The sequence below is a fragment of the Scyliorhinus canicula genome, chromosome 2, assembly GCF_902713615.1.
Source record: "Scyliorhinus canicula chromosome 2, sScyCan1.1, whole genome shotgun sequence".
Lineage (NCBI taxonomy): Eukaryota > Metazoa > Chordata > Chondrichthyes > Carcharhiniformes > Scyliorhinidae > Scyliorhinus > Scyliorhinus canicula.
Window position 1 is genome coordinate 3,924,359 of NC_052147.1, and position 26,125 is coordinate 3,950,483.

General features: G+C 53.7%; 2 protein-coding genes across 2 annotated transcripts in view; one reads left to right on the forward strand and one right to left on the reverse strand.

The window, feature by feature from the left end:
* Positions 1-8,145, reverse strand: part of LOC119962492 (coiled-coil domain-containing protein 170-like) — a 91,293-nt gene extending 83,148 nt beyond the window's left edge. The window contains exon 1 of the mRNA XM_038790438.1: positions 8,110-8,145. Coding sequence (XP_038646366.1) covers positions 8,110-8,145 — 36 coding nt within the window. The remainder of the gene's footprint in view (positions 1-8,109) is intronic.
* Positions 8,146-25,828: 17,683 nt separating this feature from the next.
* mthfd1b (methylenetetrahydrofolate dehydrogenase (NADP+ dependent) 1b) overlaps positions 25,829-26,125 on the forward strand; it is a 79,783-nt gene continuing 79,486 nt past the window's right edge. Inside the window, exon 1 of the mRNA XM_038822012.1 lies at positions 25,829-25,917. Within this exon, the coding sequence (XP_038677940.1) occupies positions 25,880-25,917 (38 nt within the window). The 5' untranslated portion in view covers positions 25,829-25,879. The remainder of the gene's footprint in view (positions 25,918-26,125) is intronic.

The window sequence follows — 26,125 nt, forward strand, 5'->3', positions numbered from 1 at the left end:
GGCTGAGGGTCATGGTGGGGAGTGGCCAGGGGGTGGGCTGCGGGGTCATGGTGGGGAGTGGCCAGGGGGTGGGCTGCGGGGTCATGGTGGGGAGTGGCCAGGGGGTTGGCTGCGGGGTCATGGTGGGGAGTGGCCAGGGGGTGGGCTGCGGGGTCTGGTGGGGAGTGGCCAGGGGGTGGGCTGGGGGGTCATGGTGGGGAGTGGCCAGGGGGTGGGCTGCGGGGTCATGGTGGGGAGTGGCCAGGGGGTGGGCTGCGGGGTCATGGTGGGGAGTGGCCAGGGGGTGGGCTGAGGGTCATGGTGGGGAGTGGCCAGGGGGTGGGCTGCGGGGTCATGGTGGGGAGTGGCCAGGGGGTGGGCTGCGGGGTCTGGTGGGGAGTGGCCAGGGGGTGGGCTGCGGGGTCTGGTGGGGAGTGGCCAGGGGGTGGGCTGGGGGATCTGGTGGGGAGTGGCCAGGGGGTGGGCTGCGGGGTCATGGTGGGGAGTGGCCAGGGGGTGGGCTGGGGGGTCATGGTGGGGAGTGGCCAGGGGGTGGGCTGGGGGGTCATGGTGGGGAGTGGCCAGGGGGTGGGCTGCGGGGTCATGGTGGGGAGTGGCCAGGGGGTGGGCTGCGGGGTCATGGTGGGGAGTGGCCAGGGGGTGGGCTGCGGGGTCATGGTGGGGAGTGGCCAGGGGGTGGGCTGGGGGGTCATGGTGGGGAGTGGCCAGGGGGTGGGCTGCGGGGTCATGGTGGGGAGTGGCCAGGGGTTGGGCTGGGGGGGTCATGGTGGGGAGTGGCCAGGGGGTGGGCTGGGGGGTCTGGTGGGGAGGGGCCAGGGGGGGGGCTGCGGGGTCATGGTGGGGAGTGGCCAGGGGGTGGGCTGGGGGATCTGGTGGGGAGTGGCCAGGGGGTGGGCTGCGGGGTCATGGTGGGGAGTGGCCAGGGGGTGGGCTGGGGGGTCATGGTGGGGAGTGGCCAGGGGGTTGGCTGCGGGGTCATGGTGGGGAGTGGCCGGGGGTGGGCTGGGGGGCCATGGTGGGGAGTGGCCAGGGGGTGGGCTGGGGGGTCATGGTGGGGAGTGGCCAGGGGGTGGGCTGGGAGGTCATGGTGGGGAGTGGCCAGGGGGTGGGCTGGGGGGTCATGGTGGGGAGTGGCCAGGGGGTGGGCTGGGGGATCTGGTGGGGAGTGGCCAGGGGGTGGGCTGGGGGGGGTCATGGTGGGGAGTGGCCAGGGGGTGGGCTGCGGGGTCATGGTGGGGAGTGGCCAGGGGTTGGGCTGGGGGGGTCATGGTGGGGAGTGGCCAGGGGGTGGGCTGGGGGATCTGGTGGGGAGTGGCCAGGGGGTGGGCTGCGGGGTCATGGTGGGGAGTGGCCAGGGGGTGGGCTGGGGGGGGTCATGGTGGGGAGTGGCCAGGGGTTGGGCTGGGGGGGTCATGGTGGGGAGTGGCCAGGGGGTGGGCTGCCAGGTCATGGTGGGAAGTGGCCAGGGGTTGGGCTGGGGGGGTCATGGTGGGGAGTGGCCAGGGGGTGGGCTGGGGGATCTGGTGGGGAGTGGCCAGGGGGTGGGCTGCGGGGTCATGGTGGGGAGTGGCCAGGGGGTGGGCTGGGGGATCTGGTGGGGAGTGGCCAGGGGGTGGGCTGCGGGGTCATGGTGGGGAGTGGCCAGGGGGTGGGCTGGGGGATCTGGTGGGGAGTGGCCAGGGGGTGGGCTGCGGGGTCATGGTGGGGAGTGGCCAGGGGGTGGGCTGCGGGGTCATGGTGGGGAGTGGCCAGGGGGTGGGCTGGGGAGTCATGGTGGGGAGTGACCAGGGGGTGGGCTGCGGGGTCATGGTGGGGAGTGGCCAGGGGGTGGGCTGGGGGATCTGGTGGGGAGTGGCCAGGGGTTGGGCTGGGGGGGTTATGGTGGGCGGGTTAGGGTTCAGCCATGGCCAGCGCCATGTTCTACTGCGCGACCCGTGCTGGTTGTCAGCCCTGCGCGTACCTGGGACCCGGTCATTCTCCCGTCGGTTTCGCCGTGACCCACGGGAGGTTCCCGTGGCGCCGGTGTTAGTTCCTTACCGGTAACGGAATTGATGAGGAGTTCGCACCGATTTTCTTGTTGTGAATTCCCACATATTGTCTGTTCACACCGGCACTTAGTGAATCCAGACTCGGATATTTAGTTCCCTCATCCAATTCATTAATCTATATTGTGAATAGCTGGGGTCCCAGCACCGATACCTGCGGTACCCCACTAATCACAGGCTCTGATAAAAAAGACCCGTTAATTCCTACCAACTGTTTTTCTACCCATCTCAATACACTACCCACAATTCCATGCGCTTTAATTTTACGTGAATATATTATGTTGACTTTGTCGAAAGCTTTCTGAAAGTCCAGATACACCACATCCACTGGCTCCCCCTCACCACGTCTACTAGTTACATCCTCGAAGAATTCCAGTAGATTTGTCAATCATTGTTTCCCCTTTTGTAAATCCACGCTGACTCTCTCCAATCCTGCCACTGTTTTCCCAAATGCTCTGCTATAAAATCTTTGAGCATGAACTCCAGCGTTTTCCCGAATACCAACTTCAGGCTGACTGGTCTATAATTCCCTGTTTTCTCTCTCCACCTCCCTTTTTTAAAGAGTGGGGTTACATTAGCCACCCTCCAATCTGTCGGGCAGCTAAAGCCAATCATGTTCCTTACTTTAATCTTAAATTCCTCTGCTGAAAAATTGTGATTATACACCCCTCGCCTGGTAGAAGGATGTCATTGCAGTGTGTGATGGGTTTACTCAGGGCGTTGTGTGTGTGTGTGTGCGTGTGTGTGTGTGTTCACTCAGGGAATCCAAGTTGCTGTGACTATTGCCCAGAGAGCTATGGATAGTGATGGCAGAGGTTCCAATTTTCCTTCCATCCCATGTCTGGTCAGGAATCTCCCTCTCTTGCCCCCCGGACATTGGCAGATTTTGGAAAGATTTGCAAGTTGATAATCAAACTTTTGGCCATGTTATGAACACACCTTCCTTGACCTTCAACGACTCGAACCCAGAGCTGACTCAGAGGCTCAAGATCTCCCAAGGAGATGGGGCTGTAAGGAGTTACCATTAAACATATGACTGTAGGAATTGCATTAGATTTAGACATAAATCAGAGAATGTGTTTCGCTTTCATCTGCTCAACTGTCTTCATTCAACTCCTTCATCGGCTTCCTTTAACTTCTCACACCCTTCCTCAGGCGTGAGGTGCCGTGTGCCAGGGAAAGGAGTCACCTGCACTTTCACACTGCATTTGGGGTGAGGGTTGTTGGGGGTGGGGTATCACCTGCCCAAAACCTGAGGGGTATTGGAGGGAGGTCTTTAGGGTAATCTCAAAGCTGGTGCAAGTGAGACTTGAATCAGGTCCCTTAGAAGCCATATTCTATGGCTTCTATGGATCGGCCGGGGTTGGAGGCGGGTGTGGAGGCAGATGTCTTAGCCTGCACCTCGCTGATCGCCCGAAGGTGGGTCCTGTTGGAGTGGAGGCCGGCTCCTCCGCCGTATGCCCGGGGGTGGCGGGGGGACCTGCTGGAGAAAGTAATGTTCGAGTTGAGGGGGAGGATGGAAGGGTTCTGCAACTCATGGGCCTTTTTCCTCATGCATTTTCATGAATTGGTTGACATCGAACGTGGGAGGTTGGAATGTATCAATTACTGATGATTCTATTTCAATGGTGTCTTGTATTCCAAATGTTGGGAGCTGTTTGAGGGTGGGTGGGATGAGGGGATTGTTGGCTGGGGGATTGTATTGGTTGTTATTGTTAATTATTTGTTGTAAATCTGATAAATGTGAAAAAGGAGAATAAAAATATTTTATTGAAAAAAACTACCAACTCAGCTTTAATGTGTTACGTCTGTGTTAACAATGTTAGTATTGTGCAATATTCTGATTGTCTGGGAGCCATGGGGGGTTTGAGTGAAATATAATTCTTTCCGTGGTCTGGATGATGCCAATGCCCCCCATAGTTTAACTCTCAGCCGTTTGATCGTGTATTTTATGACTTTTTGGAATCTACTCTCATTCTGCCTTTCACGCCAACGATTGTGTCTCTTGACAGGTTACAGGTTATTTTTTATGTATTTGGCGTCACTTCAATTCGTGGAGCTTTTATTGACTATCCAACGGAGATAGCACGTTATTCTGGGGAAATAAATCTTTGGAATCTGTGTCAGCATTCACGAGATAATGCGTCTGGCTGGGTCCCAGACTCTGTTGAATTAACCGTCCTGAACAAACAAGTTTTATTTTCATACCCTTCCCGAGGTGAAGGCTGAGGCAACATCATCACAAGGAGCTCAAAGATCAAGGTCCAGTTTGTACCGCTCCCGAAACATTAGACAACCATAGAGATTGTACAATTATTGATCGAATCGTAGAGAGTTACGGCACAAAAGGAGGCTGTTCAGCCCATTGAATCTGTGCCAGCCAAATTACAGCTGAAGAGTCTAATCTTAGTCTTAGTCTTTAGCCTGTGGGTTATGACATTTCAAGTTGCATATCCAAGCATTTTCTGCCTCTTCTGAATTCCAGATTCTGACTAAAGGAAATTCTCCTGAATTTACCACTCGTCCTCTGCCAATTACATTAAATCTATCCCCCTGATTGTTGACCTCTCTTGTAATTGAAAAGGTCTTTCCATTCCACTGTATCTACGCCCCTCAGTATGTCATAAACCTCAACCATCTCCATGAAAAACAAACCCAGCTTCTCCAATTTCTCCTCTTTGCTAAAATTCTCCATTTCTGTCAGCATCCTCGTAGATTCTCTCGAACAGTCACATCCTGCATGTAACATGGCGACCAGAACTTTACACAGCACTCCAGCTGTGGCTGAACTGTTGTTTTGGACAGTTCTAGCATAACCTCCCTGCTCTTACGTTGTGCCTTGCTCTTTCCCATTACATATCAAAATCTAATTATCATAGAATTTACAGTGCAGAAGGAGGCCATTCAGCCCATCGAGTCTGCACCGGCTCCTGGAAAGAGCACCCTACCCAAGGTTAACACCTCCACCCTATCCCCATAACCCAGTAACCCCACCCAACACTAAGGGCAACTTTTGGACACTAAGGGCAATTTATCATGGCCAATCCACCTAACCTGCACATCTTTGGACTGTGGGAGGAAACCGGAGCACCCGGAGGAAACCCACGCACACACGGGGAGGATGTGCAGACTCCACACAGACAGTGACCCAAGCCGGAATCGAACCTGGGACCCTGGAGCTGTGAAGCGATTGTGCTATCCACAATGCTACCGTGCTGCCCGTGCTGCCCCCACAGACAGTTGGCCCACTTAACCCACCTCATTCCCACACCAAATAAAAGAAAAATACCGCAGATGCTGGAAAGTTGAAATAAAAACAAAAAATGCCGGATAAACTCAGCAGGTCTGGCAGCATCTGTGGAGAGAGAAACAGAGATAACGTTGGACTCTTTGTTGAGGCCGTCCGACTGGGAGTGGATTCAGAGGCTTGATCTTTGAAAGTGAAATGTTTGGGTTCCCTTGTGAGAGAGACAGGGTTTGGTTGACTCACAGTGTTTACTGACGTTTGAATGGGCTGCTGAGAAATCCAGGGAATCTGTCTTGGTTGCATTTGCTATTTTATTGTACAGTGTGATGTGTTCCACCACAGTCTGACTGTACCTCATGTTAATTCTGAATGTTAAGAGTTTAGGATAGATATTGTAAATTGTTTTATCTTTCTGACCTTGGACAGTAAATTTATTTTTTGTTTGTTCAAAACCTGTGGAACCTTGTGGCTTTGTCCACCGAGCAAGTGTCTTGTATCTCAAACATTGTCTACACTAAAAAAATGGTGTCAGTCCCCAGCAGGTTTGTTCCAAAAACTTGGAGGTCAGGTCTAAGGTTATAACAGCAGCAAAACCTGACAAGGAAAAACTTTGAATTGTGAGATTATGTAGGAAGTCAATCCACTCAAGAGCAAACTAGCACATGGAACAATTTCCCAGTGGGCGTGTACGGCTTGTATCAGGAGTGTGGAGGCCACGGTTTGGCCTCCTTATTTACAGGATTAGTTCACAGGCTTTCAAGTTGGAAAACTCAACAGAAGGTCCACAAGAAGGTCGCTGTCTCCATGCCAAGAAATGAGAGTAAATCTCGTATGGCAACTGGTGGGAATCACCTTGGGCAGCAGAGACAACAAACTACAGATTGCTCTACTCGCCCTGACCTTCGCAGCAGAAGAGTTCTTCCGCACAACCTGGATCAGAAACCACCACACGAACATGGGAGATGTCCACCTCTGGGAAGACATGAGGCTGAACATTCATTCTGGGGCGTTGAGACCAACACGGCTCGAGTGGTTTCCTGTGCTCACACACATTGAACATCCTGATGCCCTCTCCTGAAAGAACACCATCGACTGACTGCGAACAAAGTTTTGTGTCAACGGGCATAAGTTGACACAAAACTTCAAAAAAAAACATACACCCGTCTGGAATGCCATATTCTCCACTGGAACTCACAACGCATCCAACAAACTGAAGACAGGCCGGGTCGATGTGGCCCCTTGAAGACATGCCGGGGTGAATATGGCCACTTACTCCACAGGTGAACCATGAGGAACATGAGGTAGACCATGTAGCCCCCCAATCAGATCGTTACCCACACACTGAACTTCTCCCTGAGAGTTCCATTTCTGGTGGCATCAACTGTTAATCTCGACATCGAACTATGGCAGCTTCCCCAACAGTACGAACAATAAACAATATCTGACAGCCTGTTGTCAGAGCAATGGCCATTTCTTTTTCTTATTCTTTAACAGGACTTGGTGTTGCTGACAAAGGCCAGCATTTATTGTCCAAATATAGTTGCCCTTGAGAAGGCGATGTTAAACTGTTTCCTGAACCACTGAATTGGGGTGTAGGTACACCCACTGTGCTGTTAGGGAGGGAGTTCCAGGATGTTGCCCCAGCGATGGTGAAGGAACGGCCGATATATTTCCCAGTCAGGGTGGTGAGTGACTTGGAGGGGAACCTCCAGGTGGTGGGGTTCCAGGTATCTGCTGCTCTTGTCCTTCTAGATGTTAGAGGTTGAAGGTTTGGAAGATGCTGTCTAAGGAACCTTGGTGAGTTGCTGCAGTGCATCTTGTAGATGGTACACACGGCTGCCACTGTTCGTCTGTGGTGGACGGTATGAACGTTGGTGGATGGGTAACAATCAAGTGGGGCTGCTTTGTCCTGGATGGTCTGGAGCTTCTTGAGTGTTATTGGAGCTGCGCTCATCCAGGCAAGTGGAGAGTATTCCATTACACTCCTGATTTGTGCCTTGTAGATGGTGAACAGGCTTTGGGGGGTCAGGAGGTGAGTTACTCGCTGTGGGATTCCCAGCCTCTGACCTGCCCTGGTAGCCACAGTATTTATATGGCTGGTCCAGTTCAGTTTCTGATCAATGGTAAGCCCCAGGATGTTGGAGTACTGTGTCCAGTTTTGGGCCCCACATCTCAGGAAGGACATACTGGCACTGGAGCGTGTCCAGCGGAGATTCACACGGATGATCCCTGGAATGGCGGGTCTAACATATGATGAACGGCTGAGGATCCTGGGATTGTATTCATTGGAGTTTAGAAGGTTAAGGGGAGATCTAATAGAAACTTACAAGATAATACATGGCTTAGAAAGGGTGGACGCAAAGAAACTGTTTCCGTTAGGCGAGGAGACGAGGACCCGTCGGCACAGCCTTAGAATTAGAGGGGGTAAGTTCAGAACAGAAATGCGGAGACATTTCTTCAGCCAGAGAGTGGTGAGCCTGTGGAATTCATTGCCGCGGAGTGCAGTGGAGGCCGGGACGCTAAATGGCTTCAAGGCAGAGATAGATAAATTCTTGATGTCGCGAGGAATTAAGGGCTACGGGGAGAATGCTGGTAGGTGGAGTTGAAATGCCCATCAGCCATGATTGAATGGCGGAGTGGACTCGATGGGCCGAATGGCCTTACTTCCACTCCTATGTCTTATGGTCTTATGTTGATAGTGGGACATTCAGCGATGATAATGCCAATGATGTCAAGGGGGCGATGGTTAAGATTCTCTCTTGTTGGAGATGGTAATTTCCTGGCACATGTGTGGCATGAATGTTACTTGCCACTTACCAGACGAGCCTGAAAGTTGTCCAGGTCTTGTTGCATTCGGACATGGGCTGTTTCAGTCTCCTAGAGTCGCGAATGGTGCTGAACATTGTACAATCGCCACCTCTGGCCGGATTGACACGGAGGCTTCAGCTCAATTTAGTCAAAGTCCAGTTCGCTTGTGTTTGTTTCACTGACTGGAATGAAGGGAGATGTAATTTCACTTTAAGAAAAAGTCGGACGATTGTTGCCACAAGGAATTGCACAATGCTGGAGAATGGCTGCTACAACAAATAAAATGATGGTTGTAAAGAAGAAGTCTGAGTATCGTTGTGTGATGCCCATTCAGCCAACACCACCCCATTGCCTATCTCCCTCAGGCATTTGCTTCCTTCTTGCAGGCCTGTGAACTTTAAGATGAGCTGTTTAACCCAGGTCCCCTGTGCCCTCTCCAGTAAATCTAAAAAATCCCAAGGCATCGACTTGAAAGCAGAGCTGGGGAACTGCAGACACAAACAAAATACTGCAGATGTTGGAAATACTCAGCAGAGAGAGAAACAGAGTTAACATTTCAGGGAACTGGAATGTGAAGAACAGATTTACCAGCCAATATCAGACCTTTGTTTGTGCGCGCTTGCTGTGCACAAACCAGCTGCTGATTTTCCTGCATTAAGAAAGTGATCCCAGGGAACAGTGGTGGCTGGGTCATTGAATACATTCGAAGCTGAGTTGGAGTTTTGGTGCTGCCTCACGGCGCCGAGGTCCCAGGTTCGATCCCAGCTCCGGGTCACTGTCCGTGTGGAGTTTGCACATTCTCCCCGTGTCTACGTGGGTTTTGCCCCCACAACCCAAAGATGTGCAGAGTAGGTGGATTGGACATGCTAAATTGCCCCTTATTTGGAAAAAATGAATTGGGTCCTCTAAATTTATTAAAAAATGAGTTAGAGTTTTGATTGACAAGCGAGTCGAGGGTGATGGGGGAGGAGACAGAAAAGTGGAGATAACACTACAATCAGATCAGCCATGATCTTATCAAATGGTGGAGCGGGCCGAGGGGCTGAATGGCTCACTGCTGCTTCTGTTTATGGGATGTTGTTCTTCACTGCACTTCAAATACGCTTTGGGACATCCCGAGTTCGTGAAAGGTGCTATATAAATGCAAGTTCCTCCCTCACTATGACCACCATTCCATTAGTTGATAACACTTTGAGAGCCCACGTCTACTTCCTGGGTATCCAACGTAACTGTTTACAGGTAAATCCTTTCATTCTGATAGCCACTGCCAATTAGATCCTGGCTGTGGAATTGGGCGCATTGTGAAAACCCAAAGCGAAATAATGGTGACTACACTGGCACAGCAGGAGAGTGACTGTCAGGGCAGGAGAGTGACGGACAGGGCAGGAGAGTGACGGACAGGGCAGGAGAGTGACGGACAGGGCATGAGAGTGACGGACAGGGCAGGAGAGTGACGGACAGGGCAAGAGAGTGACGGACAGGGCAGGAGAGTGACGGACAGGGCAGGAGAGTGACCGACAGGGCAGGAGAGTGACGGACAGGGCAGGAGAGTGACGGACAGGGCAGGAGAGTGACGGACAGGGCAGGAGAGTGACGGACAGGGCAGGAGAGTGACGGACAGGGCAGGAGAGTGACCGACAGGGCAGGAGAGTGACGGACAGGGCAGGAGAGTGACCGACAGGGCAGGAGAGTGACTGTCAGGGCAGGAGAGTGACGGACAAGGCAGGAGAGGGACCGACAGGGCAGGAGAGTGACGGACAGGGCAGGAGAGTGACGGACAGGGCAGGAGAGTGACTGACAGGGCAGGAGAGTAATGGACAGGGCAGGAGAGTGACAGACAGGGCAGGAGAGTGACGGACAGGGCAGGAGAGTGACCGACAGGGCAGGAGAGTGACTGTCAGGGCAGGAGAGTGACGGACAAGGCAGGAGAGTGACCGACAGGGCAGGAGAGTGACGGACAGGGCAGGAGAGTGACGGACAGGGCAGGAGAGTGACTGACAGGGCAGGAGAGTGACGGACAGGGCAGGAGAGTGACCGACAGGGCAGGAGAGTGACAGACAGGGCAGGAGAGTGACTGACAGGGCAGGAGAGTGACGGACAGGGCAGGAGAGTGACCGACAGGGCAGGAGAGTGACGGACAGGGCAGGAGAGTGACTGACAGGGCAGGAGAGTGACGGACAGGGCAGGAGAGTGACTGACAGGGCAGGAGAGTGACGGACAGGGCAAGAGAGTGACGGACAGGGCAGGAGAGTGACGGACAGGGCAGGAGAGTGACGGACAGGGCAGGAGAGTGACGGACAGGGCAGGAGAGTGACTGACACGGCAGGAGAGTGACGGACAGGGCAGGAGAGTAACTGACGGGGCAGGAGTGTTACTGACAGGGCAGGAGAGTGATGGACAGGGCAGGAGAGTGACTGGCAGGTCAGGAGTGTGACTGACAGGGCAGGAGAGTGACGGACAGGGCAGGAGAGTGACAGACAGGGCAGGAGAGTGACTGACACGGCAGGAGATTGACGGACAGGGCAGGAGAGTAACTGACAGGGCAGGAGTGTGACTGACAGGGCAGGAGAGTGACCGACACGGCAGGAGTGTGACTGACAGGGCAGGAGAGTGACTGACAGGGCAGGAGAGTGACGGACAGGGCAGGAGAGTGATGGACAGGGCAGGAGAGTGACTGACAGGGCAGGAGAGTGACGGACAGGGCAGGAGAGTGACTGACAGGGCAGGAGAGTGACGGGCAGGGCAGGAGAGTGACTGACAGGGCAGGAGAGTGACCGACAGGGCAGGAGAGTGACTGACAGGGCAGGAGAGTGACGGACAGGGCAGGAGAGTGACGGACAGGGCAGGAGAGTGACTGACAGGGCAGGAGAGTGACTGACAGGGCAGGAGAGTGACGGACAGGGCAGGAGAGTGACTGGCAGGGCAGGAGTGTGACTGACAGGGCAGGAGAGTGACTGGCAGGGCAGGAGTGTGACTGACAGGGCAAAGGGATGGGCATTGTCACGGGTTTTCCAGAAACATTTGGGTGGGTGCATTTACTGAGTTTACAGGAAGAGGTTTACAGTAACTTTGTTGCAGTGTTAATGTAAGCCTATTTGTGACAATAATAAAGGTTATTATTATTACTATTAGATTTGATGAGCTGTGTTTGGACGGCACTCTGACCTTGGGTGGATTGTGCCTGCAGTGTAACGGAAGCTGAGTCGCCCCCCCCCCCCCCCCAGCTGCTGCATTCTGGATGGATCTGCCAGTTCTGTCATGTTGTTGGCCACACTGGAAAGGGTGCTCACCAAGCTCTGCATGAAATCTCCGGCCAGGTTCCTCCTGGCTGTCTGACAGCAAGTTGCCAGGCGGGCCAGACCGAGTGACATGGCCGTCAGCCTTTTCCTGCAGGCTGCCCATCAAAGTCCTGCCCACCATGGAGCCCTCTCCCCTGCAGCAGGGTGTCCAGTGAGATAGCACCCACTCTGCTTCTTCCTTGATGTGCACTCTGACAAAGAGAGATTCATTCGTGGAGATAGCTTCAACACATTTATTAAACTATTAACAATTCTCCTACTTGGATTCGACTCTCCTGTTAATCCTTCTATCGCTACTCAGACTGACGAACCAGTCTGCTACAATCTACGTGGTGGGTGTGATGTTGAATCAACCCTGTGTCTGTACTCACTGAGTGTCTCCACTGGAAAGAGGAAGATCATGTGCGCTGTGTCCTTTATATATGGGTTGGTGTAATGCCCCCCTGTGGTAGTGTCACCTCTGTGTGTATCGTGAATGCCCATTGGTCGTGTCCTATCTTACTGACCTATTGGTTGAGTGTCTGTGTGTCATATCTCTGGTGCTCCCTCTAGTGTCTATCTAGTCTACGTGTGTGGTGATCCACTGTGTAATTGTGTGTGTGCCGTATTAGGGGATGTACAGTAGTACCTATACTACAGTTTCGCCGGTAGCCCTTGCCGGCTAGCTCCGCCCACAAGGAGCCATATAAATATGCATGACTTCTCCTGATCAGCCATTCTACCAGCTGCAGTCGGAGGACAAACATCTAACTGTAATAAAGCCTCTACTGTACCAATTCGAGTCTTTAGTACTGTAGCCATGCTGGCCACGCAAAATGGACACTGAGCCAAACTAAAATGGAAGGCAGCAGGGAAAGCCTGTTTAGTAAGAACAGACAGCCTGCTCTCAACTAATTAGCATTTTGCAAGCAGCAAACCAGTTTTCTGGCCAGGTGCAGATCTCCAAGCCAAAGGTGTTAATGGCAAAGCGCTTAACATCCTGATGAGGCGGCCCAGATCCAGACACACACAATGGCAACATTTCCATTTCAATGTAGCACTTAATTGGTGGAGTAGACAGGATGGCACCAGAGTAACAAATATCGAAACCACCCCCCAACATCGAGGAAAGCCCCGCATTGGAGGATTTCGAAGGTAGCCGTTTGGAAACGTTCCAATCGGTACCGAAAGGTAGAGCCCGCCTAGAAGGGGGCAAGGACATTAGAGAGGGGTATAAAAGCAAATCCCCCACAGAGCCCCGGTCTGTTAAACCCGTGCTCCGGCTCTGACTGACATCTTGCATCCTGACTCCAGCCGTTGAGCACCAGCCGCCGAAACCGTAAGTTCAACGCTCGCTACGCGAACCAAGCCCACTAGACTCCCAAGTACCAGAACGCTTGCTGAAGGCTGCAGACAAAACCAGGACGAAGGCCTCGTTCTCTGACCTTGCCTGTTCCTGTTAGATAAGTATTCTGTTCACTTAAGTTTAGTTATAGCTTAGTCTCTTAGTGTGTGCATGAGTATTTATTATAGCTGTATAATAAATATTGACCGTTTGAACTTTACTAATCGGTGTATCGTCTTTATTACTTTGAACTTGACCTTGGAATACTTGTGACGTTGCCTATACGGCAACTGGCGACTCCAGAGCTAAATAATTACATAGAACAGAGCCTAGTAGTGTTAAGCACACGTCGAACTCGGAGGCGTGTTAATACACTCCAATAAACGCGTTTTACGCCCATAGTAAAACGTGCAACATTTAGTGGCGACATCCGCCGGGACCCTGTTGTAAGTGGAAACACCACAGTGTCCAGGACCCTGAAATTTGAATTAGAACTCCAAATTGCAGAGAAAGAAAGAGATCACAAGTATTCAAGGTGTTCAAAATAATAAGCGAAATTCGGAAGTGTGTTTAGTGCATGCGTACTAACAGGGCTGTAAGGTAAAACTGAAAGCTTTTTGTTGCGACAAACTTTCGGTAGTTTTGTTAACGGAACATAGCGTAAGCCGTACCCGTTTCTCGAAACACCACCCCAGCAACCCCCTGTTCCAAATTATAAAAAGAGAGTCAGAGGAAATGGCCATGCAGGCAATGGAACGTCTGATGGATCCAGCAAAGTTTGTGGTCGCAGCGACCAGCAGCAGTAGCAGAGTAGGCCAGTGTCCCACGTGGGAGCTGGAACTCCGCAAATATCTGCAGGGAAAGGGATGGCCCCTTTGGAAAGAGTTTTGTGCAAATGAGGAGACAGGTCCCGGAAGTATAGGTCATACTTGGTGGGAGAACCTCTCTCAAATACACAAAAAGAGTTTAGGTAAAGCACGCAAGCCGATGGCGATTGTGTCCTGTTTGGCACAGTTGCGAGGCGCAGAGGAGGTCATCAGGACGCTCCGGACAGATTTAGAAGAGAGGAATAGGATGAGTAAGGTCGATGTCAGGGACATCGAGAAAGAAAACCTGGCATTAAAAGGGAAGTTGGCAGAGAAGGATAGAGAGGTGGATGATGCCAAGAGGGCTCATCAGTCTTGTCTAGCTCATCTGAGCAGTTCCCAGACCCAGTATGAGAAAGCCTATCAGGACGTGCAACGTGCCGTTCTGATAAGACAGGAATCGGAAAAGCAGGTGGAGGCATTGCAGAGGCAATGTTCTGATCTCAAAGCAGCTTTGAGAGCACTCCATGCTGCAACGACCGAACAAAGACAAAGCACAGTTGACCACGCGAAATGCAGGAAACAGATTGCGGAATTGCAATCTCTGCTTTCGGTGCAGAATGGCTTCCAAAGCACCTTTGGAGCTCAGTTAGATGGGGAAAACGCCCCAGATTGGCAGGAATTAAGCGAGACAGCGCAGCGTTATGTTCAGGGAACATGTGCGCCCGCAGCTCAGCAGAAACGACAGGCACCCCAACCCCCCACAGCTCAGATCATAACCGCACCCATGAATCCCGTAACCACACAGAGGAAAGCCGAATCAGAAGGCGCCCCAGACATAACTTACACCACCCCTTTAACAGTAACCCAGCTAAGGGACGCTTGTGAAAAGATCACTCCGTTCCTCCCCACCGCAGACCCCCACCAGTTTTTCGCTAAAGTAAAACAGCAGGCTACCATGTACGGCCTGGATGAGAGAGAGCAGGTTAAGCTCACCGTGCTGAGCTTAGACCAGAGCGTAGTAGCCAGGGCCGGCTCAAGGCACCGGCAACTCGGGCTGTCGCCCGGGGCGCTATGTGCTCGGGGGCGCCAGAGACTCGGGTCCCGCGCATGCGCAGTTGGGCCGGTGCCAACCAGCGCATGCGCGGTGGCCGCCCGCCCCCAGGGCGGCCCCCCCGGCTCGGTCCACCCCCCCCCCCCCTCAGTCCCCCCCGCCCCGCCCTCGGGTCTGCCCCCCGCCCCGCCCTCGGGTCCGCCCCCCCCGCCCCACCCTCGGGTCCGCCCCCCCTTCGGGTCCGCGGGGTTGGAGCCGGTGAGATCAGACAGTGTGTAACCCGGGGAGGATGGAGCCAGTGAGATCAGACAGTGTGTAACCCGGGGAGGATGGAGCCAGTGAGATCAGACAGTGTGTAACCCGGGGAGGATGGAGCCAGTGAGATCAGACAGTGTGTAACCCGGGGAGGATGGAGCCAGTGAGGTCAGATAATGTGTAACCCACATTAAATGTGCCGAAAGCATGCAGTAATAATAACATTTTGATGTGTACTGTGGATATTTCCTGGAGTCAGGCAGTTGCAGGCATGAAGTAAAAGAAAGTAACCTAATTTATCCTGTCAATATTTGTCTCCTTTTCACTGCTACGATGATCAGATCAGTGAATGATGGAGTGCGGAGGAATCACATGGTGGTTCGTAAACAGGAATGATAGACCGTAGAACAACAGGATTGTGAGAATGTGACGACATGGAGAATGCAACAGGGAACAATTAACTGCAATGGTTTTGTGCTAATTCAAACCACATTGGTTGTCTCTTGGATTTGTGCACGACCCAGTTCACTGAGGAAAGAAGTCCTGTTTATTCTCTCTTTCACATCTCTCTTCCCACCCCCCTCCCATCTGAAGGTATTTGCTCTTACCCTTGACTGCGTGCTTCTCCACCCTGTGCTTACTTTGCCTTGAGCCTTTTCAATTCCGTCCCATTATAAACTGTGTTCACCATTTGCAATTTAACCTTGAGATCTAGTGGGAGTGGAATTCCCGTGAATGGTGGGAGTTGACTATTTCCATTTGCAGTTATTTACTCTCAGTAATTTCCTTCATTGCCAGGGGAACAACCTGTGAGATCTTAGTCCAAGAGTTGGTTGTTATAATTTATACGTGAAAGACAGTGAAACATTCAGTGTCAACTCCTGTCTATGTATTCTCTGGTCTGGGAGTGGGACCATCATCTGGAATCCTGGAATTTCCATACCTGTGAAACAGGGTTAGAACTAGATGGTTCAAAGAAGGGTAGTTTGCTGTTTTCTCCACCCACAATAGCAGATTATTTGGATGACCCCCCTCGGGTCCGCCACCCCCGCCCCTCCTCGGCCTCGCCCCCCCCGCCCCTCCTCGGCCTCGCCCCCCCCGCCCCTCCTCGGCCTCGCCCCCCTCCCTCCCCCCCCCCCCCCCCCCCCCGCGCCCCCCCCCCCTCCGCCCCGGCCCCGCCCCCCCTCGGCCCTGCCCCCGCCCCGCCCCCCCGCTCGCCCCCCCCCCCTCGGCCCCGGCCCCGCCCCCCCCTCGGCCCCGGCCCCGCCCCCCCCCCGGCCCCGGCCCCGCCCCCCCCAAGGGCGCCGAAGTTCAGCTTGCCCGGGGCGCCAGCAACCCTAGAGCCGGCGCTGGTAGTAGCAGCCCTCCCCGACCCACAGAACGTGGCAGGAGGCAGCCTAGAGGAGATGCACACTGCCATTTTAGATGCCATCGGGTACAATAGAGGTGACCCCGTAGAAGGACTGAATAAGTGCAGACAGAAGAGATCCGAACACCCCACAGCATTCGCAGGAAGGCTGTGGATTCATTTCAGCGCAGTTTTCGGACAGTTAGATAGAGCGCATTTAACCCGCGAAAACATGGTTAAGTGGACGCGCACAATTATCTCACACGCAACAGAAGCAGGACAGAGCGCTTGCAATAGTTACGACCCCTCAGAAGAGGCCCATAACGAAAAATGGGTCCTGAAAAGATTGTCCCGCGCTTGGGAGCAATCGCTTCAGGCAAAAGGAAAGGTTAGATCCCCAGAAGAGGCTCAGGCTGCTGCAGATATCCAAGCAGTCAGAGAGCACCAGAAGCCCGCATGGGTAAATGAAGGCAAGAGCAGCCCTCAACAGAAAGGACAGGAATGCTATAACTGTGGACAGTTAGGGCATTGGGCAAAAGAGTGTAATGCACCCCAGCGATCTCAGAGAGGCCAGCAGACAGGCACTCTGAACCGCAACAAAGCAAAACCCATCCACAATGTAGCAGTACAGTCAGGACCCACCAATGTGGACGAGACGAACTGACGGTGTTCGGGCTCCCCCACTTGGGTCTGTGACACACTATGGGACTCATCAGGGAGGCCCGTAGTCACAGCAAAAGTCAAAGGGAAGCCCATAGAGTTACTGTGGGACACAGGAGGATCCCGCACCACCATTAACTCTACAACCACGGCACACTCAGACACGTGGCCGACCACCTCCACCATCACACTTAGCGGGTTCACCGGACACTCGCAGCAGGGACATATCACAGCACCCGTAGCGATCCAGCTAGGGAACATTAGCACAAGGCACCCCGTAGTTCTAGTAAATCTTCCCCGGACAGCAGAGCACATCCTGGGGATAGATTTTATGAACGCTCATAGCTTGTCGTTCGACCCAGTGAACCAGTGTGTCTGGCGAATGGCTAGATCAGACAGAGCCCCAGCCACCCTCACAGTAGGAGACTACGCTAATCGGATTAGCGCAGTGGGAGAGTACTCATTCGACCTGACTACACTCCACACCGACCGACAAATTAAGGCCCTACTAAACAAACACAGGACAGCATTTGCAAGTCACCGTCATGACTGTGGCAGAATGACTGGACAAGTTCATGTTACCGGACAGGACCCCCGACCGCAAAAGCAATATAGATTTCCCCTCGAGGCAGAGGTGGAAATAGAAAAGGTTATAGGTAGCTTGTTGGACCAAGGTGTACTGAGAACGGTAGCCTCCACCAACAATGCCCCTATTTGGCCAGTGAGGAAGCCCGATGGATCATGGCGTCTGACCATCGATTATCGGGAACTCAACAAAGTAACCCCCGCAGTAGCCCCAACGGTAGCTACTAGTCCCGAGACCATGCTCAAGCAGGGTCTCAACGCCAAGTACTTCACGGTATTGGACATCAGTAATGGATTCTGGTCAATACCATTGGCAAAAGCGTGCCAATACAAATTCGCATTCACTTTTAAAACCCAGCAGTACACGTGGACATGCCTCCCACAAGGATTCCACAATTCACCCTCCATTTTCCACCGACAGCTGGCAAGTGGATTAGAAAAATTTTCCCGACCCGAATGTCTGGTACAGTATGTAGACGACCTACTACTGCAGACAGACACAAAGGCAGAGCACATTTCGCTTCTGGCCGAACTCCTGGAACTCTTAACTGAAATTGGCTGTAAAGTTAACCCGAAAAAGGCCCAAATATTGGAAAGTAAAGTGATGTATTTGGGATCAGTCATCACGCACGGCAAACGCGAGATCGAATTCAAAAGAATTGATTCGATCGTCAAATTGCCCCTTCCCCAGAATGTTTCAGCCCTCCGGTCGTTTTTAGGACTGGTTGGCTATTGTCGGAACCACATAGACGGATTCGCGACAAAAGCCGCCCCACTTTCAGACCTCCTTAAGAAAGGAGCCCCCTGGGAATGGCTTCCGCAGCATACAGGCGCTGTGGAAGAGTTAAAACGAGCCCTTAGTGCAGCACCCGCGCTGCTAGTCCCCGACCAACTTTCACCGTACGCAATCGAGGTAGCTAGCACAGATCTAACCCTCTCGGCCGTGTTGCTTCAGGAACGGCACGAGCAGCTAAGACCAGTGGCTTATGCCTCCCGACTGTTAGACCCGGTAGAACAAGGATTTTCAGCCTGTGAGAGGCACCTCCTTGCTGTCTTCTGGGCAGTGCAGTATTTCTCATACATCACCGGACTAAACCCCATCACCATTCTAACCGAACATACACCCACACAGCTACTACTAGACGGTCGACTGAAGGACGGTTCAGTTAGCCAGATTAGGGCAGCTAGGTGGACCCTACTTTTACAAGGACGGGACATTACTGTAAAACGGACACGCACACACACATACTTAGCAGACAACCTCCAATACCCCGGACAGCCCCATGACTGTGAAATTGTAGCTCCCCTGCATAACACAGGACCCTTTTTAGCAAAAACACCCCCCAGGAAGATAGGGAACCCAAAACAAAGCCCCCAGCCCACAGACACGTGTGGACCCTTGAGGATTTATGTAGACGGTTCCTCCACAGTTTTAAATGGTGAGCGTATCACAGGATGCGGCATCTATGTAGAGGACGCGCAGGGGCGCGCTCTCGAAGAGATAGCTCTTAAGTTACCAGGTCACTTAGGCGCGCAGGCAGCAGAGCTAGCAGCCATAGCGTATATAGTGGACCACCCCGATTCTTTCCCCAGCCCAGCAGACATATATTCAGACAGCTTATATGTATGCAATAGCCTAACAGATTTTCTGCCCCTGTGGAGGACACGAGGTTTTGTCTCCGCAGACGGAAAACCCCTTCCATCAGCCCCCTTACTCCAGCATATTTTAGCAAAAGCGAAGGACAGGACCTTCGGCATAATAAAAGTAAGAAGTCACCATAGGTCATCCCCCCCTGGGAATGTAAAGGCCGACGCACTGGCTAAGGCAGGTTCCAGGCGAGGACACTTATGGACCCCCCCAGCTAGCGCACCAGCTAGCGCCCCTGTGAGCGCAGTCCACATCTCACAGACGGATATTAAAGATCTCGTGGCAGCACAGAAACAGGACGGAGACCTCAGGGAGGTTTTCAAGGGAAACTTTGTGCCTGCGTACGAGCACTTTAAACACACACTGACCACACATGAGGGTGTGATCATTAAGGATCAACTTTATGTGGTCCCGAAGCAAGACAGGAATCAGATGATTGCCTTGTTCCATGACGGACACGGGCATCAGGGAATTGATGCAACAACGAGGCACCTCAGGCAACTCTGTTGGTGGCCTAATCTCAGGAATGATGTAACGCACTACATAGAGGATTGCCTGATTTGTGCTCAGAATAACCCGGAGAGGTATTCTAAGAAGGCACAACTTCGGCATACTCGCCCAGTTAACGGCCCTTGGACAAACCTCCAGATCGATTTTATAGGTCCATTGCCCCCTTGTAGGAATGGCTATAAATACGTTCTGGTGGTGATAGATACCTTTACAAAATGGGTAGAGGCATTTCCCTCACGAACAAACACAGCTAAGACAGCTGCAAAGATCCTGACCCACCACATCTTCACGAGATGGGGTTTACCCCGAAGTATCGATTCGGACCAGGGATCTCACTTTACAGGACGGGTCATGAGGAACGTCCTGACAATATTCGGTATCAAACAAAACTTCCATATTGCGTATCATCCACAGTCCAGCGGGATTGTGGAGCGCATGAATCGGACCCTAAAAACTACCCTTAGGAAAATGGTTCAAGAGAACAATTCCACATGGGATTCAGTGCTCCCATTTGCACTCATGTTCATAAGGAACACTGTCTCCACATCTACAGGATACACACCACATACACTCATGACCGGACGCCCTATGAAAGGTACAGAATTCCTTTTAGGACTGGACATGACAAGCCCCGAAGTGACGGCCCTCACACATGAAAAGGCAGTTAAAGATCTAGTTGAGACTGTGAGGTCTGCACAGCTCGCAGCCGCAGTCCAGCTAGGGAAACGCCGACAGCAACGTACTGCCTGTTTCAATAAAACCGTCCACACCACAGAATTCCAGGTTGGGCAACAGGTAATGTTATCTGTTTATAACCCCAGCAGTTTTTTGGCTCCAAAATATTCCGGTCCCTACTCAATTTCGGACAAAATTAGCCCCTCCGTTTACAGGATAAAATATCCTAATGGGAAGACCGCGTGGTTCCATATTAACCAGCTTAAGGCATATGGGACACAGTCTAACCATGCTCACCATGTCCTGCTGGATGCAGCAGAACACTTCACCCCGCCCACCAGAGACACTTCTCCACCATCCCCCTCACAGACCAGTTCATCAACGGACTCGCCCACGACTCCGCCCACAGACCACTACAGACCACGCCCCGACACGTCCACAAGCTGCCACAACAGAGACAGCAGGACAGACACTGACTCTGAAGACAGCGACAGCACACAGCCATACAGCCCACACTGCTCCAACTACGACCCCGACTCCAGTGACCCCATGGAAGTCACTTACCTTAAAAACCCAGAACCACCACCCGACCCCGACTACCCCGACAACACACTCGACACTACACAATGGCACAGGGACAACTCATACAGACTTGTCCGCAATGACGAGAGTGACCCCCGGTCACACAATTCGAAAATAGCATGCCTGATCCACACAAGGGTGTGGGATCCGGGAGAGCAGGACGACACGGTGTCTGACTCCCGACACGGCAACCCCTTTGTGACCCTGTTCACAGAGGCAGAATCAAAGTGAGGTGTCCAGATGATGTAAGATAGGAATCGTTTGAGGGAAACGATGTCCTTTCTGATGGAACCTGCACGTATGTTTGTCTTCGTTTTATGTTTGTTTGTTTTCAGCAATATAAATGTTTCAGTTGGAGGATGGACATCTTCTTTTCAGCGGAAAAGATTGTGACCACCTCACATACACGTTAGCTTGTCTGCCGAAACTTTTGAGAACTTCGGTTTGATTGGAGATCTTTTCCAAAGTTGTAAGGCCACACGCCAAATAGTTTGTCCGCAGATACTTCTGAGAACTTCAGTTGTATCCTCTGGTGAACCGACACGGTTCACGACTTGTTCCCTGTTTTCAGAACGGAGCATCTTGGCTCCATTGTTTTTAGGTGCCCCTCTATTCGGCGAAATAGAGGCTGCAAGTCATGGTCAACACATTCGTACCCGTTTCTTTCCAGGTTACTCAGGCAGTGGACAAACGGCACTGAGGACCCGCCCTGTCTGAGAACCAACCCTTGGTCAGCCAAGCTCGGGTATGGCACAGCACGCCCTACCCGGGGATCCCATCCAACTCGTACCCGTCGCGGCCCATACGCAACTCATTCGGATGTTTATTTCAAAGTTTGTTTTCATTTTACGTTAGGTAGCCCTTCGGCCGCCATCCCACATGCTATTTACATCCGGGAACATTCGGATGGTAAATCAGCAAAGCCTGCGAGACGGCTCGCAGAAGGAAGGATTGTTAGGTGTATGCTGGTCTTTAAATTCGCTTTTTGAAAAAAAAATGAGGGGAGTCACAGGGTGTGACTTAGCCAGTCATTTTAAAGGGTCAATTGGGTTTTGAAAGACAGATGCACTAACAAGTAAAGGTCTTAAACTGTGTATTGACAGATACTGTGCTTGATCCCAAAGGTTTCAAAGGACGAGACAGAGGTCGAGGCCAGGATTGTCAATACCGGAGGAAGAAGGAAGAGAAAGAAGAAGAACAGCAAAATGATGGAAGCCCACTTATTACTGTTTAATGTCATATGTATATGTGTGGAAACAAGACACGTTTCCCCCACAACCCCCACCGTAAATGCTTCAATTACAGCAAACCCCCAGTGCTCAGCTCTGATCAGCGAGGTTCAGACCTGGTGTACTAAATTCATGACGTGGTACTCCATGTCCTATATAATCGAATCACTGTTGGTGATCGCGATCCTCATCATCCTAGTGCAGACCCTCAGGTTGAGGAAATGGAAGAGGAGAGCCTCTCGTTCCAGCACCTCACCCATCTATAGAGTTCAATCCCCCATCTTCGGATTCCACCAAACCCCTCAACCCCTCACTGATTACAACACTCTGTAAATAAAAATTCAGCCATGTATTATATTGTTCCATACTCGACTGCCGAGTTGGGAAGTGTGATGTTGTGGTGTGAATGGTTAAGATTTTAGAGTGATGAAATGTTTAAGTTAAGGTTAAGGTTAATAGTGATAGGTAGAGGTTCCCAGTTGTAGTAATGCATGTCCCTTTTGACATAGGGCCAAGTAGAGATGTTAGTTAAAAAAAAATTTTCTCTTCTTCCCATAGTTTAGGTACAGAGTAGAACAGGAACTGGCAAGAGGTCAGAACACAAGGAAGGCAAAGTACATAGGTGATCCTTCACAATAGTATGATTGTGAGGATCACAAGGAGGGAATGTAGCCATGCTGGCCACGCAAAATGGACACTGAGCCAAACTAAAATGGAAGGCAGCAGGGAAAGCCTGTTTAGTAAGAACAGACAGCCTGCTCTCAACTAATTAGCATTTTGCAAGCAGCAAACCAGTTTTCTGGCCAGGTGCAGATCTCCAAGCCAAAGGTGTTAATGGCAAAGCGCTTAACATCCTGATGAGGCGGCCCAGATCCAGACACACACAATGGCAACATTTCCATCTCAATGTAGCACTTAATTGGTGGAGTAGACAGGATGGCACCAGAGTAACAAATATCGAAACCACCCCCCAACATCGAGGAAAGCCCCGCATTGGAGGATTTCGAAGGTAGCCGTTTGGAAACGTTCCAATCGGTACCGAAAGGTAGAGCCCGCCTAGAAGGGGGCAAGGACATTAGAGAGGGGTATAAAAGCAAATCCCCCACAGAGCCCCGGTCTGTTAAACCCGTGCTCCGGCTCTGACTGACATCTTGCATCCTGACTCCAGCCGTTGAGCACCAGCCGCCGAAACCGTAAGTTCAACGCTCGCTACGCGAACCAAGCCCACTAGACTCCCAAGTACCAGAACGCTTGCTGAAGGCTGCAGACAAAACCAGGACGAAGGCCTCGTTCTCTGACCTTGCCTGTTCCTGTTAGATAAGTATTCTGTTCACTTAAGTTTAGTTATAGCTTAGTCTCTTAGTGTGTGCATGAGTATTTATTATAGCTGTATAATAAATATTGACCGTTTGAACTTTACTAATCGGTGTATCGTCTTTATTACTTTGAACTTGACCTTGGAATACTTGTGACGTTGCCTATACGGCAACTGGCGACTCCAGAGCTAAATAATTACATAGAACAGAGCCTAGTAGTGTTAAGCACACGTCGAACTCGGAGGCGTGTTAATACACTCCAATAAACGCGTTTTACGCCCATAGTAAAACGTGCAACAGTACGATTGATAGCGCATCACTTTATTACAGTTAGATTCTCCGCATCATGGACATCAGGATCAAACCAGATCGCTTGCAGCTGGATCCGCACTCGCCAAACGCCAGAAAGGACTTTAATCACTGGCTGGCGTGCTTTGAGGCCTACATCAACGCTGCGACCCTCACGCCGACGGAAGCTCAGAAAATCCAGGTTCCCTACTCAAGGTTGAGCTCCAGCGTGTTCCTGCTGATACAGGATGCGCCGAATTACGCAGACACCATGGACAGACGAACGCTCTATTCGCAAGGCACGTACTCGCCACTCGCGTACAACTACCTGGTGAGTCGATTGAAGACATCTGGCGGGCCCTTATCCCTCTCGTACGGGACTGCGGCTGCCAGGTCGTCACAGCCACAGAACATTCCAATCTCCTCATGCGTGATGCGTTTGTGACGAGGATTGCATCGGACCCCATCCGGCACCGACTGCTGGAAGTGGCTGCGCTCGACCTAGCGGAGTTGAAAGCTTTAGCGCTCTCCATGACGGTTGCTTCTCGTAATGTACAGTCCTACCCCGCTCGCCGCGAGGCCCACCCATCCTATCCCTCGTGGACCCCGCAATCGACCCCCCTGACGGGAGCCACTCCTGCCCAATATGCCTGCGCTGCCCCCCACACCGCGCACTCTGCTGCTACTTCTGAGGCAAACAGAAGCACCCCCGCCAGCGCTGCCCAGCCCGCGCCACCACCTGCAAATCCTGCGGCAAGAAGGGCCACTTTGCAGCAGTGTGCCAGGCCCGCGCAGTTGCTGCTATCGCGCCCGAATTCTCTCCCTTCCTCCAGCCGATCGCACAATGGCTGCCGCCATCTTCTGCTCCCGGGGCCACGTGCGGCCAGTGGGCGCCGCCATCTTGCCCCGCCCCCACAACGTGCGCACCATGGGCGCCGCCACCTTCTCCCCCATGGGCCTGGGGACGGCGGGGCCTGGGGAGGGCGGGGCCTGAGTGGCAGGGCCTGGGGACGGCGGGGTCTGGGGAGGGCGGGGTCTGGGGAGGGCGGGGCCTGAGTGGCAGGGCCTGGGGAGGGTGGGGCCTGGGGAGGGCAGGGCCTGAGGGGCAGGGCCTGGGGAGGGTGGGGCCTGGGGAGGGCAGGGCCTGAGTGGCAGGGCCTGGGGACGGCGGGGTCTGGGGAGGGCGGGGCCTGAGTGGCAGGGCCTGGGGACGGCGGGGCCTGGGGAGGGCGGGGCCTGAGTGGCAGGGTCTGGGGAGGGCGGGGTCTGGGGAGGGCGGGGCCTGAGTGGCAGGGCCTGGGGAGGGTGGGGCCTGGGGAGGGCAGGGCCTGAGGGGCAGGGCCTGGGGACGGCGGGGCCTGGGGAGGGCGGGGCCTGAGTGGCATGGGCCTGGGGAGGGCGGGGCCTGAGTGGCAGGGCCTGGGGACGGCGGGGTCTGGGGAGGGCGGGGCCTGAGTGGCAGGGCCTGGGGACGGCGGGGTCTGGGGAGGGTGGGGTCTGGGGAGGGCGGGGCTTGGGAAGGGACCAGGAAGCGGCAAAGCCTGAAGGTGCGGCCTGGGGAGGGCGGGGCCTCGGTGGGCGGGGTTAGCCGCTTGACACGGGGATTGGCGGAGGACCGGGTGGGCGGGGTTAGCGGCTGGACGCGGGGATTGGCGGAGAGCCGGGTGGGCGGGGTTAGCTGCTGGACGCGGGGATTGGCGGAGAGCCGGGTGGGCGGGGTTAGCCGCTGGAAGCGGGGATTGGCGGAGAGGGTGGGCGGGGTAAGCGGCTGGGCGGGGTTAGCCGCTGGACACGAGGATTGGCGGAGCGGGTGGGCGGGGGTTAGCCGCGGGGATTGGCGGAGAGCTGGGTGGGCGGGGTTAGCCGCTGGACGCGGGGATTGGCGGAGAGCTGGGTGGGCGGGGTTAGCCGCTGGACGCGGGGTGAGCGAAGAGCTGGGTGGGCGGGGTTAGCCGGTGGGCGGGGTTAGCCACTGGACACGGGGATTGGCGGAGAGCTGGGTGGGGGGCGGGGTTAGCCGGTGGGCGGGGTTAGCCGCTGGACGCAGGGATTGGCGGAGCGGGTGGGCGGGGGTTAGCCGCTGGAAGCGGGGATTGGCGGAGCGGGTGGGCGGGGTCAGTGCGCGCGGGCCGCCTGCTTCCCTCCCCGCTCGGCGCTCAGTCCCGGTGGCAGCGCGGTCCCGGTGGCAGCGCGGTCCCGGATGGAGGCCAAAGTACTGAGCGGCAAGGACCTGGCAGTGTGAGTGTGGGCCGGGGCTGGGGCTGCTGAGGCGGCAGGGGGTGCCCCCTCCATTACTCCCCCTGCCGCCCAGCGGGACTTCACCAGCGGCAGGTTGAGGCGGTGAAACTGCGACTCCTCCCCGCCGGCATGGGGCGCTCGATAGGGTCTCCCAGCGAGCGCGGGACTGCCTGGGACAGGCCCCGCCCCTGGCCAGCCTGGGTGTGGG